Below are 21,767 nucleotides of genomic sequence, written 5' to 3'. Positions count from 1 at the left end.
GCCTGAGGAGGGTGCCAGCCTCCTACTGCCCAGGGCCCTTTCTCAAAAGCCAGAACAAGTCTCATCTGTCCAAGTTGACTTAGTGATGGGCTGCAGGAGCAAGGGACCGGTAGGAAGGAACATGTTATGTACAGATTAAAAAAAATACATCTTAAATTATAAAAGAGTAAGAATAATACTGTTGCGGGAAGGCAGTTTTTAAATGTCCCTTGGATCCTTCAGTTGAAAGTCTTTGAAAGAACGGAAGTTGCTTCTTTGGCAAAAAAGAACAAGATCGGGGCCACCGGAGTGCAGCATTCGCCAGTTGGAAAGGCAGGGCATGTAAGAATCTACAGGAGAAAGAACAACGTGGTCAGAAAGGAAGCAAGCATCTCTTCAACGGGGATTTTAATACTCTGGTTTTAAGTCAGTAGAGGACTGACAAAAGCTTAGTAATTTTTAGTAGTTTTAAATAAATAGTAAACGTTCTGCAGTGATGGCTATTGTCTCTTCATACATATACAGCGATCCCTCGTTTATCGTGGGTGTTACGTTTCAGGACCACCCACAATAAACGAAAATCTGTGAAGTAGGATTTTTTTCCCTCTTTCTCTTCCCCACACATTGTCCCTCACTTCCATCCCCTCTCTGCCTTAGGAAACCCTCGCGAGGGACTCCTGGAGGCTCCGCTCCGCACCCAGCAGCAAAGCGTTGCTTTGGCAGGGACAAGGCAGGTGCACTGCTGAGTTAGTCAGTCCTGCTGGCGGGGGCAACTGCTGAGGTGGCTCTGGTGGCTTCCCTCCCACCTAACTCAACTTGGGCCTCCTCCTTGATCCACAGCTCACATTAGAGAACCATCTTTCAGCTGCGGCGAGGGGGGCGTTTGCCCAGGTTCGCCTGGTGCACCAGTTGCAGCCCTACCTGGACCGGGAGTCACTGCTCACAGTCACTCATGTCCTCATCACCTCGAGGTTTGACTACTGTAATGCTCTCTACATGGGGCTACCTTTGAAGAGTGTTCGGAAACTTCAAATCGTGCAGAATGCAGCTGCGAGAGCAATCATGGGCTTCCCAATGTATGCCCATGTCACACCAACACGCCACAGTCTGCATTGGTTGCCGATCAGTTTCCGGTTACAATTCAAAGTGTTGGTTATGACTTATAAAGCCCTTCATGGCATCGGGCCAGAATAGCTCCGGGACCACCTTCTGCCACACGAATCCCAGCAACCAGTTAGGTCCCACAGAGTTGGCCTTCTCCGGGTCCCATCCACTAAACAACGTTGTCTGGCAGGACTCAGGGGAAGAGCCTTCTCTGTGGCGGCCCTTACCCTCTGGAACCAGCTCCCTCTGGAGATTAGGATCGCCCCCACCCTCCTTGCCTTTTGTAAACTCTTTAAAACCCACCTCTGCTGTCAGGCATGGAGGAATTGAGACATCTCCCCCAGGCCTATATAGTTAATGTATGGTATGTTTGTGTAAATGTCTTTTATTTTAAATAATGGTTTTAAGTTATTATTATTATTATTATTATTATTATTATTTATTGGATTTGTATGCCGCCTCTCTCTGGAGATTCGTTATTGTACATTGTTTTTATTATTGCTGTGAGCCGCCCCGAGTCTACGGAGACGGGCGGCATACAAATCTAATAAATAAATAAATAAATAAATAAATAAATAAATAAATGTGTGTGTGTGTGTGTGTGTGCGTATATATATATATATATATATATATATATATATATACACACACACACACACACACACACACACACACACACACACATATGTAGATTGTTCTGAATTCGGGTTTTGCCCTGTGTAATATTTTGCATGTTTATGCGACGTTTCGGTGAAATCACATTCACCATCCATTTTACAACAGCACGAAGCTTGTCTATGCGACGTTTCGGTGAAATCACATTCACCATCATCAGGCTGAAGTTTCAAGCTTCGTGCTGTTGTAAATATGGAATGTTTGCAACTGCCATTTCTTCCTTGTATATAGTGTTAGGGGTGGAGATTTGGTTTGAATGTAGCAAATAGATTGGGTGACTATGTTTTAGTGATCTGATTGGTTGGTGGAATCATAATTACTTGAAGGATTGACATGGTGATTATTATGAAGTGTTTTTTTGTTTAAGGCTGGTTTCCAAATCTCTGGTAGGCGGGACGTATCATCCCTTTTATTCATGCAGAGGGGGTGTTTCTCAATCTCTATAGCTTCTAAAGTAATTCTTCTATATACATTTTCTGTTTTGGAAAGTAATTTAGTTTTTTCAAAGTCAATTTCGTGCCCTGTTTTTATAATGTGCTGGACAAGGGAGGAAGTCTTTTCTTCTTTTTTAACTGCATTCTTATGTTCTGCAATGCGTGCACTTACTCTTCGATTGGTTTGTCCAATGTATGTGGCTGCACATGTTTTGCAAGGGATTTCATAGATTCCTTGGTGTTCTAATTGGATTTTATCTTTTGGGTTCCTTAGGATATTTGATATTTTTTGGTTAGTGAAAAATGAAGTTTTGATGTTATGTTTGTGCAGAATTTTACTAATTTTGTCTGTGGTGCCCTTGATGTAAGGGAGGAGGGTGGTACCATTGTCCTGTTCTTGATCTTGATTTTTGGGGGGTGTCTCTTTTTTGATTAGGTTTGTGATTGTTTTCCTTTTGAATCCATTAGAAATTAATACATCTTTGAGTTTGTTCAATTCAGTTTTTAAGTGCTCATGGTCAGCTAGGCGTTTGGTTCTGGTGATGAGAGTTTTGGCCACTGAGGTGATCTGTGCAGGGTGGTGGTGGGAGTGTGCATTTAGATAACGGTTGGTATGGGTTTTCTTTTGGTAGATAGTGTGTCCTAGTGTATCATTGTCTTTCTTCAAATTGATAAGTGCATCTCGTTCCTCCTTTTGTATGTTGCTTCTAGGAGGTTTGCTAGAGCAGAGAATATTAGTGACTTTAAGTCTGATTTTGTTGGCTTCATCTGGGTTGATTTTATTTAGAGTAGTTTCAATTCCACATATGATGTTTTCAGTTGGAATGCGTTTGGGGGTTATTGCAAACTCAAAGATGTATTAATTTCTAATGGATTCGAAAGGAAAACAATCACAAACCTAATAAAAAAAGAGACACCCCACAAAAATCAAGATCAAGAACAGGGCGTGCCTGCCTTGTCCCTGCCAAAGCAACATTTTGCTGCTGGGTGCGGAGCGGAGATTCCGGCAGCCCCTTAGGAGGATTCCCTGAGAGAGAGAGAGAGGGAGGGAGACGAAGGCAGAGAGATGAGAGGTAAAGAGAGAGGGTGGAAGTGAGGGATAATGTGTGCATGCATGGAATCCTCCTCACGAGGGGCTCCCGGAGGCTTATATATATGAAGGTCTTGGCATATTCGGGTTTCTTCACGTGTAAGTTCCAGAGATTTCTGGTGATGTTTCGACAAGGTCCGTATGTATATTTATACATATTCATAGTATAAATGTATATGTATATACACGAAGCTTGGAACTTCAGCCTGATGATGGTGAATGTGATTTCACCGAAACGTCGCATTGACATGCAAAACATTACACAGGGCAAAACCCGAACTCAGAACAATCTACATATATGTATAAATGTATATGTAAAAATATATTTATTTATATAAAACTACAAGTTCATGTCAGCGTCCCTGACTTCCATTTGGACACCTGCTGCACAGTTTCTCTGACAGATGTTCCGAAATTATTTCATTTTGCTGCCAAAAGTCCTGGAGGACTTTTCACAACCCATCAAGGCTACACCCTTCTAGCCCCTAATGAAGCATTTTGCTTTATAACATTTTCCCCTTCGAGGTGTTTTCCTTTGTTCAAAAAAGGACTTCCACCTTCCTCCAGCAGAAAGAGTTGATGGTTAGCAAAACATCAGTTGGGGATAAACAACTGTCAAGGCTACTTATTCGCTTTGGTGCCCAAGTGCAAATCTTTGGTTGTTGGTAGGCAGCAAAACCAAAATTAGGCTCCAGGACTCCAGAAAGCTCATTCCTGTAGATGAATTGAGGAGGAACTAGAGGCAAATGGTTCTTGCTGCTATGGAGACAATTAGAACAAAAATACTTAAGACAATTCTTTAAATAAAGAGCAAGGCAACGGGAAAGAGAAGGGAAGCTATTTTCCATCCATGCAAGACAATTTAGGAGTGCATAAAGATTGAAAAAAATACTGCCCACTTAGCCTTATGGGAGCCCTGGTGGCAGAGTGGTTAGAATGCAGTATTGCAGGCAAACTCTGCCCCCAGCTAGAATTCGATCCTGACCAGCCCGAGGTTGACTCAGCCTTCCATCCTTCCAAGGTTGGTAAAATAAGAATCTAGATCGTTGGGGGCAATAAAGCACTATAACGTGGTATCTAAATCCAAATGCTACTGTTTTGCTACTTGCTGGATGAACCGTTGAACTTACCTGAACGGTCTTCTCGCTGCACTGCGAAGAGAGTCCAACGTGGGTAGTACTTCAGTCTTATTGGTAGGAACTGAGTTTAGAATTAGCATAATTAACATGTCCCGCCCACCACTGCCCCCTCTTAGCCAGTGATAAAAACGAAGGAATAGTAAAGGAACAAAAACTTTATTTAACAACTGTAACTTCAATTAAACTGTGCACCTGGGCCAAACAAGGCCGGGCGGGTTTGGACTCTCTTCGCAGTGCAGCGAGAAGACCGTTCAGGTAAGTTCAACGGTTCTTCTCCACTGCACTGCTCAGAGAGTCCAACGTGGGATATACCCAAGCCACACTTTAGGGAGGGATCGGCTGGCCCAGGGGCGCAGGAATGCAAACTCCCTGTAGCACTCTTCTGCCGAAGGCTGCTTCCGTAGAAGCAAAAGAGTCTATACGGTAATGTCTGATAAACGTTGTAGGGGCAGCCCAGGTCGCTGCCCTGCAAATGTCCTCTAATGGCGCCTGAGTAGTCCAAGCGGCTGAGGTCGCCGCGCTTCTGGTAGAGTGGGCTGTAATTCTACCTGGTAGCGGTGTCGTTGTGGTTCGGTAAGCTTCGATAATACAAGTCCTGATCCATCTGCTGATGGTTTTAGACGAAACCTTTCCCCCCAGCGAAGATGGGAGAAAGGATACGAAGAGAGCCTCCGACTTCCGAAAGGTGCTAGTGCGGCGTATATAAATCTTAACTGCTCTTCTAACGTCCACCTTATGCCACCGCAGCTCTGATGGGTGAGAGCCATGGGTGCAGAAATCTGGGAGGATAATGTCCTGAGCCCTGTGAAACCTGGTGTTAACTTTGGGAAGAAAACAGGGGTCCAGTCTTAGAGTAACCTTATCTGGATGAAAGACACAGAGGTCCGGCCGGACCGATAGTGCTGCAAGCTCCGACACCCTGCGGGCCGAAGTGATGGCGACTAGGAAGGCCACCTTGGCCGAGAGAAAACGAAGTGATACTTCCCTCAGAGGTTCGAAGGGTGGAGCTGTCAGTGCCCTGAGGACCAGCGGTAAGTCCCAGGATGGAAAGTGGTGTATGACAGGAGGAGACAGGTTTGCCGCTCCTCGGAGGAAGTCCCTCACCCAAGGGTGATGAGAGATTGGGGAAAATGGGTCTGGACGCAGGATTGTCGCTATAGCTGCCACCTGTCGGCGGAGTGTGTTGGGCGCCAACCCTTGGTCTAGTCCCCTCTGGAGAAATTCCAGAAGATGCCGTACTGAGGACGACGAGGGCGTTATGTGCTGGGACCTGCAAAAGGTGCTGTAAGCCCTCCAAGTAGCCTGATAAATACGTGTCGTTGATGGTCGCCGTGCTGCCTGAATGGTGTTAATGACACTCTCCGGAAGCTGTTTCTCCCTCAGGCGGTCCCCTTCAATCTCCACACGGCAAGCTTCCACCACTGTGGGTCTGGATGCACGATGGATCCCTGTGCCAGGACTAGGTGCTGGAGCGGGATTCTCCATGGTGGTAAGGTTGACATCCCCATGAGGTCGGCAAACCAAGGGCGTCTGGGCCAGTATGGGGCCACGAGGAGGATGTCCGCCTCCTCGGCCAGAACCTTGGCCACCACCTTCTGCAAGAGACTGACCGGAGGGAAGGCGTAGAGAAGCCCCTTGGGCCATGGTGATAGTAGTGCATTGACTTGCTCGGCCTCTGGTGTCGGAAAGCGGGAGAAAAACCGTGGTAACTGCCTGTTGTGCTGTGTGGCAAAGAGGTCCGCTACCGGTACCCCGTACCTCTGGGTTATCAGTTGGAAGGCCTCCGGGTTCAATGTCCATTCCCCGGGGTCGATAGTCGTGCGGCTCAGCCAATCCGCCTGGGTGTTTTCCACTCCCGAAATATGCTCCGCACGTATTGATGCTAAGTGTCTCTCTGCCCATGACATTAGCTCGTGGGCCTCCTGCATCAGACGGCCTGAGCGCGTGCCACCTTGATGGTTCACATGCGCTCTGGTTGCCACATTGTCCGTCAAGATTAGGACATGTTGGTTCCTTACCATGTCCGTGAATGCCAGTAGAGCGTTGAATACAGCTCGTAGCTCCAGTCTGTTGATATTGGGGTCCCCCAAGTCCTCTGGGGACCACCTGCCCTGGGCCACCTGTCCCCTTGAGTGTGCCCCCCAGCCAGAAAGGCTTGCGTCGGTGGTTATTGTTACCTCCTGATGAGGTAAAAAGGGGGAGCCCCTGGAGATGGCTGGTGAGGTCCACCACGGGAGGGAAAGTCGCACTGTCGTGGTCAGGTGCACTTTTCGTTTTGAATTGCTGAGATGAGCTTTTTGGAAGGGAAGGAGGAACCATTGGAGGGGGCGAGCGTGAATCCGAGCCCAAGGAACGATGTTGATGCAGGAAATGAACATCCCCAGTAGTTGTGACAGCTGTGCCAGGGAGGTCCTGCTGTGGCGCGAGACGGAACGAACTAACGCCCGTATCTTCTGCCTCCTCTCTGATGAGAGGAAGACGAGACCCGCTGAGGAGTCTATTATGGCGCCTAGATGAAGCAAGCGCATAGTTGGCTCTAGATGACTCTTGGCTCGGTTGATAGTGAAACCTGCCCTCTCCAGCGCATCTATTGTCCTGTCCAGGTCGTGCCTGGCTTGCTGAGGGTTTCTGGAGAGAATGATAATGTCGTCTAGGTATGCTAGAAGACGGATAGATCGAGCCCTGAGACTCGCTGTCAAAGTGTCCAAGATCTTGGTGAATGTCCTCGGGGCGGAGGACAAGCCGAAGGGCATGGCCCTGTACTGAAAGTGTTGGTTGAGAAGATAAAAGCGGAGAAACTGCCGATGTTGCGGATGAACTGGGATATGGAGGTATGCCTCCTTGAGGTCGATGGAGGTCATCCAGTCCCCTTGCCGGATAGATGCCAGTATGGAGTGCAGGGAATGCATCTTGAAGCGTTGGTACCTTATGTAAAGGTTGAGTTGCTTCAGGTTCAAAATGAGACGGCAGCCGCCGGAAGACTTGGGGACCACAAACACGATGGAGTAGAACCCTAGCCTCTGCTGATGCACCGGTACAGGTTCTATTGCTCCTATGTCTAGGAGGTGTTGGACCTCCTGCAGGATGATGACTCTCTTTTGTGGTTGTCGTAATGAGGTTTCTACAAATCTGTTGGGAGGGTGGTGGAGAAATCTTAGTTGCAGACCCTGGGCTATGGAGTCCAGAACCCAAACGTCTGTGGAGATAGACTCCCAAAAGTCGGTGAAGCACTGCAGGCGCCCACCTATGGGAGTGTCCCGGAAGGAGTCATCTCTGCTTGCGGTAACCTCCCCGGTTACCTCCTCGAAATGGTCTACGGGATTGCTGGAACTGTTGGCCCCTGTTCCCATAACCTCCTCGCTCGGTACGATAGGTGGGATTATAAGTCCCCTGTCCATATGGTCTGGAGGCCGGGGATGAAACCGAGGTGGTGTCTGAACGAAAGGACTGCCGTCGGTAATAAGGAGCTCCCCTCCTGTCCTGGCGCCTCGCAGAACGTGGTAAGACCTTCTTCTTGTCACGGTCCTCAACAAGAACCGAGTCCAGGGATTCCCCGAAGAGCTTGGAGCCCTGATACGGGGCCGCAGCAAGACGCCATTTTGACTTGGCGTCTGCCTGCCACGAACGGAGCCAAAGCAGGCGTCGTGCTGAGAGGTTTGATGCCAAGGCGCGGGAGGAGAACCTCGCTGCTGCTAAGGTGGCATCCGCGGAGAATTCTGTAGTGGCAATCAATTTATTCACATCTTGGCGCAGCCTGGCGTCCTCCGGGCCTAGTCTGGTTAGCATGTCTTTTAACCAAAGAATAGAGGCCCTGTTAAAGAACGATGCGGCCGATGCCGCTCTGAGAGACCATGCTGTCAATAAATGCATTCTTCTGGTCATATTCTCCGCCTTCCTATCATCCGGCTTTAGCCCATCTGCCATGTCTGATGGTACGAGAGCATTAGACATCAAGGCTGTCACCGGGGTATCCACTGTAGGATACTCGAGCAATTCCTCCACCTCAGGATCGAAAGTATAAAATTTTCTGTCCCAGGCTGACGGTCCTAGGGCTGCAGTTGGCTGTTGCCAGGGCTTCTTGATGTTTTCTGCGAATATAGGAATGGCAGGGAGGTGTTCAGACTCCCTCTGGGGCTCGTTGATGAGCCTAGCTGCTGGCAAGATGCCCACCTCCTGTGCTGCTGGCTTGGCTGAGTTGTCAGGAGTCAAGGTGGCTTTAGCCTTATTCAATAGGACTCTGAAAAGAGATTGCTTGAAAAGGCCTGCCAGTGGAGGTTGCTCAGGTAAGGTGGTCTCATCTCCTGAGAGTTCATCCTCCTGATCCATGGGCATCTCCCCCATGTCCTGCTCATCCTGGAAGGAGTCCTGCACAGATGTGGCTACCTCTGGCACAGTCCAAGGGCTCTGTCTGCTAGGCCTAGGCAGTGGTGAAGGCCTCTGTTGAGCGCCTACTGCAATGCCTTGCGAATATGCAGAGGCAATCATGTCTTGCAAGGATGGAGACATTGTTTGCCAATTGTCTGTGGGTCCTCTAAGGCCCGCTGCAGTAGGAGTAAATGTTGCAGCCTGAGTGGCTTGAGGCCTTGGTTGAATAGCCTGTCTAGTCCACTCTGTCTCCTGCCCCCCTTGTGATGGGGGGGCGCTCAAGGGGTGATCTGGTGATAATCCCCCTGTCCCAGAGAGTAGCATGCCCTCTAATGGTGCTTCAGTGACCGAGGGGCTTAGGTGCTGAGTGGGAAACATACTGGAGGGGCTAGGACCCTGCTTGGACTTACTCATTTCCAGTTGGGCCTCTAGGGCCTTGATCTTTTTCTCAGCCTCCTTGAGGGCAGTTGCTGATTGTGATGATTTTCCCTTAGATTTGCTACTGTGAGATTTCTCCTTCCCCTTACTAACTGAGGGGGCAGCCGGTTCACCGGTATTGCTCTGGGGTAACTGCGACATTTTTGAGTTAGTAATTGTTCACAATAATTGCAGTTGGAAATGGCTTCTCAATGTAAACCACGCTGTGAATGATTCAGCTTAGCGTCGCCTACTTAAGGCGTCATAGCTGTCTGGAGCCCTGATTGGTTCAGGAGGGCGTGACCTATGCCCTCGGCTCCTTGTCATGCCCTTCCAAAATGGCTGCCCGGGAGGATAGATTTTGCTTTCTCATCCAATATGGCGGCCGTGACGTAGTCTAGGGGGCGAATAATGGCGGGAAAGGACTTACAGTCCAATAATCTGCCCAGTGCTGGTTTAGGAGGTAAGAAGACTCTCCCTGCGGTCTGTGCAAAACGGGCTCTCCTTGCCTGCCGCTTCCCAGCTATTTCGCTCTCCCCCGTTTCCTCGATCTTGCCATAGGGCTGCCTGGTGCTAGCCGCTTGGGCGCCGCGTTCCAAAGCCGCCTCACAGCTGATGGACCCCCCGCGGCTGTCCGGGGCTTCTCTTGCCGCCGCGCTGCTTCCAAAGCTGCCCTGCGGCCGTTTGAAATCCCCGCGGCAATCTGAGGCTTTTCCCTTCGCCTCGCTGCTAGCCGCCGCTGTTAGAGCCGACTCCCAGCTGATTTAGCTGCTCGTGGCAAATCGGGGGTTTTTGCGGCTCCTCTCTGATGGCCGGAGCCGATCCTGGAGGTTTCTGCTCGCGCTGGGTGTCCAGGAGGGCAATTTGGACAAGGGGGTTATGATCGCGGACGTCAGGGACCCCATACCAGCGGACCCTGTCGGCAAGGCAATACTCCGGGGAGCAGAGGCCTCTCAGGGTTTAACAAGTTGGAGAACTATACCCCAGAGGGCAGAGGCTCTCTTTCCAGGAACTCTTCTTCTTCCTGTAGAAATGGAGAAAAAAAGGAGAAAATTTATTAGTGTACAAACTTTATTTACAAGGAGAACAAAACTCATATGTCCCTACTCTATGAACTGAGTTTTTAAAACTGGCTAAGAGGGGGCAGTGGTGGGCGGGACATGTTAATTATGCTAATTCTAAACTCAGTTCCTACCAATAAGACTGAAGTACTACCCACGTTGGACTCTCTGAGCAGTGCAGTGGAGAATGTGACGATTTGAAAAGTACCTGAAAATTCACTCGGAATTACCTTCCCTCCTGCAGCAGACACTGAAGTGGAAAGAGGCTCATCTGCATAAGGCCAGCTCCTAAACTATGTGGCCAAATCCAAAATGCAGATTTTCCTAGCTGTTCATAAAAAAATCATATTGCATGCTGTTTAGTGGAAATGCAAGCGTACAGTGGTACCTCTACCTAAGAACGCCTCTACTTAAGAACTTTTCTAGATAAGAACTGGGTGTTCAAGAACCATTTTCTACTTAAGAACCTGAGCCTGGAAAAGTTTTCCAGGAAATTTGAGAGCGGCACGAAGGCCTGGCCAGTTTCCTTGGGTTTCTCTCTCTGGTGCAGTATGAGAGGGGCGTGCTCCTCCTTGCCACCTCAGACTCCCTCTTTTTTTTTTTAAAGCCTTAAAGTTTTGGATTTTTTTAAATTCCTCTCACCTCACCTTCTTCCTTCAGCAGTGACTGTCCTCCTCCTCCTCTTCCTCCTCCTCCCACCCAAATTCCGAGCTTTTATTTCTTTCCTAATGGGTTTGCACGCATTATTTGCTTTTACATTGATTCCTATGGGAAAAAATTGCTTCTACTTACAAACTTTTCTACTTAAGAACCTGGTCACGGAACGAATTAAGTTCTTAAGTAGAGGCACCACTGTAGTTCACTAGCCCAGGCTATCATCTCAAAGTGAGGAAGGCCTTTCCGATCAGCTATGACAATCAGGGATGGCTAACATTTTTGGTACCGAGTGCCGAAAGTGTATGCGTGCACACACCCTTAATTCAACCCCCCTGCACATACCCTTTGCAGGTGTGTGTGATCCCCACGCATGTGTGCATGACCCCCATGCATTTACTCCTCCCCCTGCACATGCGCATACATCTCCTGCATTCACCCTGTCAAGCGCATGAGTGGCAGAGACCTGAAACATCAGCTGGCCGGTGGGAGGTGCGCGCACAAGTGTGGCAGAACTGAGCTGGGGCGATGGCTTGCGTGCCCTCAGAGAAGACTCTGCATGTGCCATAGGTTGCCCATCATGGAGCTATGACCTGAAATCCTTTAGAAGAACTCCATTTCCCCACTTTTGAATGAAACTCTAGCATGCTTAACTTTCTGCCTTGAGCCCACTTTGCATAGTCTGTCCTTTTATGGAAAAAAAGGTTCCTTCAGAAGCATTTTTCTGCTTTTTTTGACTCAAAAAACAGGCTCGGCCAAAAGATGACTCAGCAGGTGGTCTGGAAGATCTAGGGATACTTTAACTGCACAGGTCATCAGCCAAAGCATTCATCTTTCCCGTTTCTGCTCCTTTGTCTCCCACACGTACTTAGATTACAGTTCATTTCTCAATTTTCCGGGAGTGAACTGCCCTGACTCAAAGGGAATCCTTTAGACACGACTAAAATTGCTTTCCTTCTCTCTTCCCTGTTCAAGACAACCTTGGGATCTGGGTGAATGAAAAGGGGGGGAAATGTTTCTCTCCTCCAATAGTTTATTGGATTTGTGTATTTCTGTTTTTCTATGGCGGGATGTCTAAAACCCAGAGCTTTTCAGCCCTTCTCTGCCATCTGGTTCACCTTGAACTAATCTGTTCCTTTGGCTAGGAACCCTTGATGATATAGAAACATAGGAACATAGAAGTCTGACGGCAGAAAAAGACCTCATGGTCCATCTAGTCTGCCCTTATACTATTTCCTGTATTTTATCTTAGGATGGATCTAGGTTTATCCCAGGCATGTTTAAATTCAGTTACTGTGGATTTATCTACCATGTCTGCTGGAAGTTTGTTCCAAGGATCTACTACTCTTTCAGTAAAATAATATTTTCTCACGTTGCTTTTGATCTTTCCCCCAACTAACTTCAGATTGTGCCCCCTTGTTCTTGTGTTCACTTTCCTATTAAAAACACTTCCCTCCTGGACCTTATTTAAGCCTTTAACATAGTTGCCTCAAGAAGAAATATGAGATTAACTGTGGCATCCTTGGTGCTCTCTGATCTTGGTGAGTGATGTGAATTTAAGCCCAATTAAGCCTCATTTCAGATTATCACAATCCAGCCAATAGCAACAGCACTTAGACTTAAACAGGTACTCCTTGACTTACAACAGTTTGTTTAGGGCCTGTTCAAAGTTACAAAGGCACTGAAAAATGTGACTTGCAACCGTTTTTCACAGTTACAGCCTCTGTAGCATTCCTGTGCAGCATCTGATCAAAATTCAGACGCTTGGCAACTGCTTCATATTAATGACCATTGCTGGGTCCCAAGGTCATGTTATCTCCCCTTTTGTGACCTTCTGAGAAGCAAAGTCAACGGGGAAGCCAGATTCACTTTACAACCTGGGTTACTAACTGCCCAACTGCTGTGATCCACTTAACAACAACAATAAAATGAAGCAAAACTAAATGTCTCACTTAGCAACATAAATTTTCGACTCAATTGTGATTGTAAGTCAAGGACTACCTGTATATCGCCCCACACTTTATAGCACTCTCTGGGTGTTTTACAGTGTCTGCATCATACAGGAATAGCAGCATCCAGGACTCGGACAAAGGCCAGTTTCCCAAAGATGAAACTAAAAACTAGAAAGTCACAGCCAATGCTTCAACTTAGTCACCAAAGCACGCTCCTTTTCTTCACCCCAGGATCTTTCGGTGAGTACTTAAAATAATACAGATTCCACATCTGCAGTCTAAACCAGAAGACAACAAAAGTTGGCAACTTTAAGACTTGTGGACTTGGACTTCCGGTGGTGACATCTCTGTGTAGAGAAGCGAGAGAACAGGGCGCTGCTCGCGAAGCTTTTATTTCCTCATTGGTGTGTGTGATTTGGCATGTATGGACCAGTGAAGGGCTCCACTTACTTTCCCTACTGGTACGGGATCTTGAGGCCGGCGCGGCTGATACATCTGCGTGCACCCCCATGCGAAATTTCACTTCTGTGTAGGTGCCTTTGAGCAATATCTTGCGCAATACACTCACGCAGGCAAGATTTTGGCAAATTTTGCCCCTTTTTTGCTTCTGCGAATGCGCAGAAGCCAAAAGAAGGCAAAAATGTTGAAATCTCACCCATGCAAGTGTCCTCACGCGAGATTTCACTTTGGGTGCACGCGCAGAAGTGAAATCTCACATGGACACACACGCACACATGTTGAGTGCGTGCGCGGCCAGCCTTGACAGATTTAGAGATAAATTACAGTCCACGTGGACCATAATAAATCAAATCTGAGAGTCGATGGATTAAAGTAGAGAAACAGCTTTCAAACGAAGTTACTTTTATTAAGAAAAATAAAAAAAATATATCTAATGCCTTTCAGAGGCAATTTCTATGCATGCTACATCTTTGAAGACAAAAGAAAGAAGATGGATTCTTTGGAGAAGAAAGGAAGTGATGCATGTGTGACAGGCAGGATTTTACATCATAATGGGTGGAGCTAACTAACATACACAGTGTTAACTAATTAATTACTGAATGTCTCTGAATGTCTCTGGGGCTGGCAATACACAGCGTGACAAGCCCAGCTTCCGGAACCAATCAAAAACCTCTAACGGATTGCTGATCCCATCCATACCAGGTGGGGCCCATCACTGGTTTGGACTCAGAGGTACAACCGGAGGAGAGGGGAAGATCTGGAGATCTCAAGGCAACTCGCAATTGTCTCAAAAGGATAGGAGAAACCCCTCAACTTCGACAAGGAAAAACCGGCCATTCTGGCTGGCCTTAGCTGCGATAGCCATATAGAAGGAAGAAGAAAAATGTGACCTAAGTGTAATGGGTGAAAGAAAAAGTTACCCAAAAAAGAGGTGGAATTGAACATCAGTTTGAAGGAGCAACAGGATTAAAGCTCAGAACTGACAGAAGCAGCGATTGGGAAGGAAGAGTAGAAACGAAAAGCCAAAAGATCTGGAAGAGTTACAGTGACTATGCAGGGGAAAAAAAGATTGAGGGCAGGATTGAAAGCTTCGAGAACGAGAAGTGGAAATAAAATATAAAAATCTAAAGGATTTAAAGGATTAAAATACAGTAATACCTCATCTTACGAACTTAATTGGTTCCGGGATGAGGTTCGTAAGTGAAAAGTTCGTAAGATGAAACAATGTTTCCCATAGGTATCAATGGAAAAGCCAATAATGCGTGCAAGCCCATTAGGAAAATCCAAAACATTAAGGCTTTAAAAAAAAGCGGGGGGGGGGGGCAGACTAAGCTGAGGGGAACAGAGTGGTGGGAGGGACAACGAGAGGTGGCAAGAGGTGGCAGTCCCAACAAAGCAAGGCAAAAAGAGCCTCTCTTGAGCTCCATGGGTCTTTCCCTCCTGTTTTTGCCCACCCCGTTCTGCTCATTTTCCCCACACCTTTCTCCTCTTGAGCTCCATGGGTCCCTCCCGTTTTTGCCCACCCCGTTCTGCTCATTTTCCCCACACCTTTCTCCTCTTGAGCTCCATGGGTCTTTTCCCCATGCAGTTTGGAAGGGGGGAGTTTGTTGCTGGGATTCAAAGCAGTGCTGGGAAAAATGAAGAGAATCAAGGAGCCTCAGGGAAATCCCGGCGGCTGCTCGGGTTCGTAAGGTGAAAATAGTTCGGAATAAGAGGCAAAAAAATCTTAAACACTGGGTTCGTATCATGAAAAGTTCGTATGAAGAGGGGTTCATAAGATGAGGTATCACTGTATTTGTTTTTATTTTCTTGCTTTTTTCTGCTACTTAAAGAAGATTCAGACCGCCAATTAATTCAAAATTATAAAGCTATCTCTCTTTTAAATTTGGACTGAATTGTGCCGAAATGGACAAATTAATGAAGAAAACCAAAAAAGAAGAAACCGAATATTACTTAATATGGAATAAATTATTTGAATGGCTAGAAAAGGGAAAGAGTAGGTAAAAGATAAATTAGAACTGTTAACATCTGAATGACTACCGTAATATGAAATCTTTAAGATAAATTAGTATAGAAGAATGCAAGATTATTGTACACAACAATGTAAAAGAAGAAGTAAAAAATAAAGAAAGAACAAGCAATTTATAGTGGGGTACAATTTTCCCATATATACAATAAGCTTACATTGGTTAATATCAATAATTATAATATCTATATCTATCTCTATCTCTATCTCTATCTATCTATCTATATATATCTATATATCTATATCTCTCTCTCTCTCTCTCTCTCTCTCTCTCTCTCTCTCTCTCTCTATATATATATATATATATATATATATATATATATATATATGGATATTATAATTATCGATATTAACCAACATAAGCTTATTGTATATATGGGAAAATTGTAGCCCACTTTTTTGTTTGTTTTATATAATGTGTGTGTTGTACATGTATTTAATTTAAAAAAAATTTTTTAAAGATGTGTGGGCTTCAAACTCCCAGAATTCTCCAGCTAGCATAGCTGGCTGGAGAATTCTGAGAATTGAAGTCCACAAGTCTTAAAGTTGCCAAGTTTGGGGACCCCTGATCTAAACGGATGTGGTCTAACTTTAGCAAAACAAAGTGGCACTTGCATACTTTGACCTCCAGCAAAAGGCCAGCAAAATTTGATATTTGGAACAAGATTGTGACTGTTTTCTTCATTATGCACTTAGCAGATACAATTGCCATCCCCAATGAATGTTTCAGCAGCATCAATGAACCCGCTACCCAACCCAAACCCAAACCCAAACCCCATTTCCCTAAATCGAGGGTGGATTTAATAAGATAGCATACTGTATTAGTGTGATATTGTGATCCGGGGAACAGAGGACAGACTGAAACATGCAATCAGGAGAGGATAACCATGATAATTTTGTCATGCCAATCATGCAGGGATTAAGAAAAACAGATGGAGTCAATGCAGGGATTCTCAACAGTGTAGGGCAAGGGGGGGTTCCGCATTTTTTAAAGAGGGCCCAGTGGTTCTTTTTAAAGTTGTTATTTTTTGGCATTTTCTTTCGAAAGTACCAGAACGTTAGCGGGATGGGGGGGTGGGATCTGAAAATGAGTATTTATGAAAAATGATGCTCTAGACTGAGCCAATGCCTAAGGCTGTGATGGCAAACCTATGGTCAGTTGCCAAAGGTGGCATGCAGAACTCTAACTGTGGGCTGTTGCCAGCTAGTCTTCCAGTTTCCGGTGCATGTATGTGTGCCGGCCAGCTGGTCTTTATACGTGCCAGAGCTCCAGAAATCTGAAGAATATCTAGCCAGGCGCATACTGGAAACCAGAAGACCAGCTGACTAGCATGCACACCAGCCAGCTGTTTTTCAGGCGCTGGTGTGCATTTATGCATGCACATGTGCATGTGAGTTCCCATTTTGGCACTTAGTGCCAAAAAGGTTTGCCGTCACTGGCCTAAGGGGAAATGGAATGTTTTTTTCAGAAGGGATTTTTTTTGGGGGTGGGGAGGGGGGTCAGGGATTCTGGCAAGACCATAATGGAAGGAGATGGTGAAGCCAATGCTGCTGTTCTATCTATGACAGTGATGGCGAACCTTTTCCCCCTCGGGTGCCGAAAGAGGGTGTGTGTGTGTGCATGAGTGCCCATACCCATAATTTTATGCCTGGAGAGGGGTGAAAACAGCTTCCCCCACTCCCTGGAGGCCGGAAATGGCCTGTTTCCCAACTTCTAGTGGGCCCAGTAGGCTCACGTTTCACCCTCCCCAGACTCCAAAGTCTTTCATGGGGCTGGGGAAGGATAAAATGCCCTCTGCCATCCCCCTGGAAGCTCTCTGTAAGCCAAAAAATGCCCTCCCAGAGCCAGCTGGCCAGCACACACATGCTGAGTTAGGGCAATAGCTCGTGTGCCAGCAAATATGGCTCTGCTTGCCACCTCTGGCACCTGTGCCATAGGTTCGCCATCACTGACCTATGACATCAAACGCAGAAAAGTCCCCAAGGATATCAGCTGCTCTTGGGATTTCTAAGCAACACTTGCCAATTCCACAGGGCGGTTCTCTTCCTGGGGGAGTGAGCAGATGGAAGGGAAGGAGTTGAGAAGCCCTGAGCTCACGGGAGAAGGCGGGAAGGCATGCGAGAAGGAATTCTCGGGGTGGTGGTGGGGTTCCGTGGCAGAGAAGGAGTTGCATGCAAAAGACGTGGCAATGGGAGTGTTCCAGAGTGGGTACCTTCGATGGGGGGGAGGTGAGCGGAGCTAACAGTTGGGCTCCTCGTGGTGGGACGGCTCGCAGAAAAAGCGAGAACCCCGCTTCGCCGTACGGGCAGTGAAGGGGACACTCTTCAATACTGCGGGATGGGAAGGGATGGAGACAGAGAGACATCAGATGGTTCAATATGCAGCGGACAGCTTAAGATAACACTCTGTGTAATGACACTTGAAAGATATGCACCACGGTCCGTAAGGCTGCAGACACCAATGACGAGGCACCCAATGCTGGAAACCTGGATTTCTCTTCTTTACAGGGCAAGTGGCCCAAAGCCAAGACTCCATCACATCAGAGCCGGCTTGGAAGGAATCCTCTGCACAGGAAAATTGGATCATTCATCGCACTAGACTTTTGTTTCCCAATGAAAGGGGGACGGGGGGGGGAGCAATATTTTCTCTCTGTCCTGTTTTTTCCCCCCTGCCCTAATAAGCAGGATTATGGATACTCAGAAAGGCTGAGTTTAACACCTTTCAGGTGGGTGGCAAGGATACATTCAGTTTGCAACCATTTCATTCTCACTGTCATTTTCTCTCTCACACAAACATGGATTACGCACACCCAGGATAAGAGAGGGAGGCCTTGGACTGCTGCCCCCAGCTCCTTCCTTACCCCCCACTTCCTGGTTTGAGAAGACTCCAAATCAGACTTTCCGAGGAGCACCTTACAATGACTTGTCAGAGTTGGGTGACAGCTCTCTGGCAGTTCTTTGATCAATCAGATGTCCAAGGTTCCAGCTAACATCCAAATTTAATCCTGCTGTGCTGTTTGAAAAAACTCCCTAATGACATGTTCCCGGGTCTATTTGACCCGGACCACAAATTGTTCATTTTAGGTACTTATATTTGGTCTTTTTGAAAGCTTTTTTCACTTGGAAACAAGTTTGAACATTTCTGCACACAATGGAATGAAAATTGAACTGAAAAAAGTAATGCTTATTGGTTTATTTTGCTGATAAAATGTGCGCCCCGCCCCATTTTTGTGAAATATTTTTCAATTTATGGATAGTTTTGCTTGCAAAATGTGTTCTATTTTACTAAACTTGGTGTGGGATTGGTAGCTTGAACATTTCTGAACATGATGATATGAAAACTGAACTAGAAAAATTGATGCATATTTGTTTATTTTGCATATAAAACTCTCCCCCCCCCACTGTTTTAATTTTTTCAGCATAAATTTTTTCAGTTCAATTTTGATATCATTATGTTCAGAAATGTTCAAACTTGTTTCCCAGTGAGAAAACTTTTCAAAAAGACCAAATTCAAGTACCTAAAAGAATTTTTTTGTTTGTTTTGGGTCAAATTGACCAAACATAAGCACTTCAAATGAAGAATTTTCGGTCCGGGTCAGGGTGACCCGGGAACAGTTCAAGTGTGACTTTTTTTTTCAGCAAAAAAGAAACCCCCCACCCCCCAAAAAAAATTCTCATAGAGGGAACCCCTGAAATGATGAAAAGTCATGAAATTTCAAGTTTCAGATATTCAGGGAAAATTTATTACAGGGTCTCAAACTTTGATTTCGGGTCTCACAGATCTGAACAGCACAGCAGGGTTAAATCAGAGTCCAAGTCAAGGCATTCCTCAAAGTTCCAATTTACTGTATTTCCATAGTCATCCTAGCACCTACATTGAATCTGAGCTTCCCTCCCAGTTGAAAGCTCACATGCCTCTCCCCCCCCCCGCCCAAACTTGTTACATTTCTCAATTAGATGTGGCAAGCCTGCCCATCTCTTTATTGATTTATCACTAACTTCTGCACAGGCTTGACATCAGAGTCTTCTCACCACATGGACTCATCTCAGGGCCTAAAGTTTTAGCGATGTGGGAGCATTTGAATAAGATGGGTGGTAAGAAGAGAGAGAGAGCTGTGGGTACCAGGGGGACCCCAGAAGGCAGGCCTTTAAGGCCACAGGCTGCCAGAGATTGACAACTGACCAGGCTTTTTAAGACTTCAGCTGCAAAAATCCACGCACCCAAGAGAAGATTTTTTTTTGCTTCTGTCTGATGGCTGGGTATATTTCTGTAACCCAGACATAGCAGCCAAAAAGTTGATTCGTGGTGGGACATCTATTGATCCCCAAAGAGTAACAAAAAGTACCAAAGGAAGCAACATTCCTAGAACTTTACTGAAAATTTAAGCAAGGGGAGCAGTTTTGTCAATCAGGGCTGGGAAAGCCACATGAACAAAAAATAACCTCGGCTTTCGTTTTACTGCTCTCTCAGGCTTTGGGGTATGATTCAAATCAGAGTTCAGTTCAAAAGGGATGCTTTCTGAAACACATCTTAAAATAATGTCATCCCTCCCTATTAATTTAGGAACTGCATGATTCCCAGTGAAAGAGGGTAATGAGGACCGGAAAGGCCCTGGGCTAAGTTTAAGAGGACCCAATACCCAAATATGTTGCAAGTAGCAGATCTCCTTTTTTACTTTTCTGGCATCACGGTCAAGTTTTCCCTGGAAGAACATGAAAGCCCAGCTAAGGAAATCAGAATGGCAGGAACAGGAGTTACCTGTAATGATATCCTCAATGGTCCCATCTTTGCCTTCATAAACAGGCCGGTGGTCCTTGGCTTGGCGCCGCCTCAGCTCAGCAATTAACTCTTGCTGTTGCCATTTGTTGCGCTGTAAAGACAACTGGGGCTGGTCAAGGAGGGAAGGAAAACAGCAAAAGACATTGCTCCAGCCTGACCACTACACATCCTGGCTCTCTGACACAAGGAAAGACATGAATCAAATTACGAAAGACTACGACCACTTGGGCAATACAGTCAAAAAGATAGGGGCACAGGTTGTGTTCTCCTCTATTCTACCCACAAAAGGACAACACAAGAGGAAGGTTGAGAAATCCAAAATTGGGATTGATCTCGTGCCCATGCGACCTGGATTCCTTTCATTCACAACATCCAAGCCAGGCTGACAATATCTGTTGCAATGGCAAATACACACTAACATCTGACCAAGGCTCTGCTTCAACTGCTCCGCAAGACGTTCTATCACCAAGGAAGATTCATATCTTTCCCTGAGAACAGATTTGTAGATAAGTAGGCAGCCCAGACTTCTAACATCTATATTTGTGATTATTTCTACCCTAACGTTTAAAGAGAACAATGGGAAAGCTAACGAGGAACCAATGAACATGTCAGAATATACAGAGGAGGACCAAGCAGGATGCCCATTCTAGAAGAAGCAGGGGCAGATGGCATAAGCTACACCTTTTTTGGGTGAAGCATCCCATGCGTTGCTGGGCGCCTTTCCATTCTCTAATACAGTGTTTCCCAACCTTGGCAACCTGAAGATATTTGGACTTCAACTCCCAGAATTCCCCAGCCAGTGTTCGCTGGCTGGGGAATTCTGGGACTTGAAGTCCAAATATCTTCAAGTTGCCAAGGTTGGGAAACACTGCTCTAATGAGACGCCATCCAAGGATAGAAGCTCTTAATGATACGATAAAATATACTGCAAGCAGGTTGAAGCTCTACCAAAGCCCATGAGACATAACGATGAAACAGTCCTCCTGTGAGTTGACATGTGTGCACACACACACAGTGGGGCTTCTCGAATTGTTGTCAATCATACAACCTGGTGCCCTGGAGCGTCTCTTACCTTCTCTAGCCTCTTAGCTTCTTGGGCCAATGCCTGTTCCCTTTGGGCCTGTTCCTGCTTCTTGCGCAGTTCATTATCTTGCTCTGCATCCTGAAAGAGAAAGAACGGTGCGACGGTAGGGTAGAGAAACCCTGGTCAACGGCCAGACAGGTAGAGTGGCTGTAAAGATGGAATCTAGGTCAACTGGACTGGGCTGGTTGGTTGGTTGGTTCTTCAAGGTCTCAGACTGGACAGCTTTATTCCAGCCCAACTGCTATCTCAGATTGTTTTATCTGGATATGCTAAGACTGAGCCTGAGATTTTCTGCCTACAGAGCAGGTACTTTATTCCTATTGTGTCTGTATATGTTTCCTGGTTGTTGTTGTTTTTAAATCACTTTGCATCTTCTGTCTCCATGTGGTTACTATACAGGCAAATAATGACAGCAGACAAGAGAGTGCAGCCCAGTCTTTGGAAAGCCAAGTTCCCCTGGTTTTGCCTGCCCTTCACTGGGGGATTGTAGGAAAGGGTTACTCTGGCAGGGACTGATGGCGGGTGTAATTCAACACGTGAAGATGCCT

The 21,767-nt window shown here is 46.4% G+C and overlaps 1 protein-coding gene across 1 annotated transcript in view; it reads right to left on the bottom strand.

Moving 5' to 3' along the window:
- Positions 1-241: 241 nt before the first annotated feature.
- Positions 242-21,767, bottom strand: part of FMNL3 (formin like 3) — a 181,707-nt gene continuing 160,181 nt past the window's right edge. The window contains 4 exon segments of the mRNA XM_070740659.1: positions 242-329; positions 17,569-17,686; positions 20,115-20,226; positions 21,208-21,297. Of these exon segments, the coding sequence (XP_070596760.1) occupies positions 17,595-17,686; positions 20,115-20,226; positions 21,208-21,297 (294 nt within the window). The 3' untranslated portion in view covers positions 242-329; positions 17,569-17,594.

Source organism: Erythrolamprus reginae, chromosome 2, assembly GCF_031021105.1.
Source record: "Erythrolamprus reginae isolate rEryReg1 chromosome 2, rEryReg1.hap1, whole genome shotgun sequence".
Lineage (NCBI taxonomy): Eukaryota > Metazoa > Chordata > Lepidosauria > Squamata > Dipsadidae > Erythrolamprus > Erythrolamprus reginae.
Note: the sequence above shows the minus strand (reverse complement) of the source record. Positions and strands in the feature narration are given on the sequence as shown.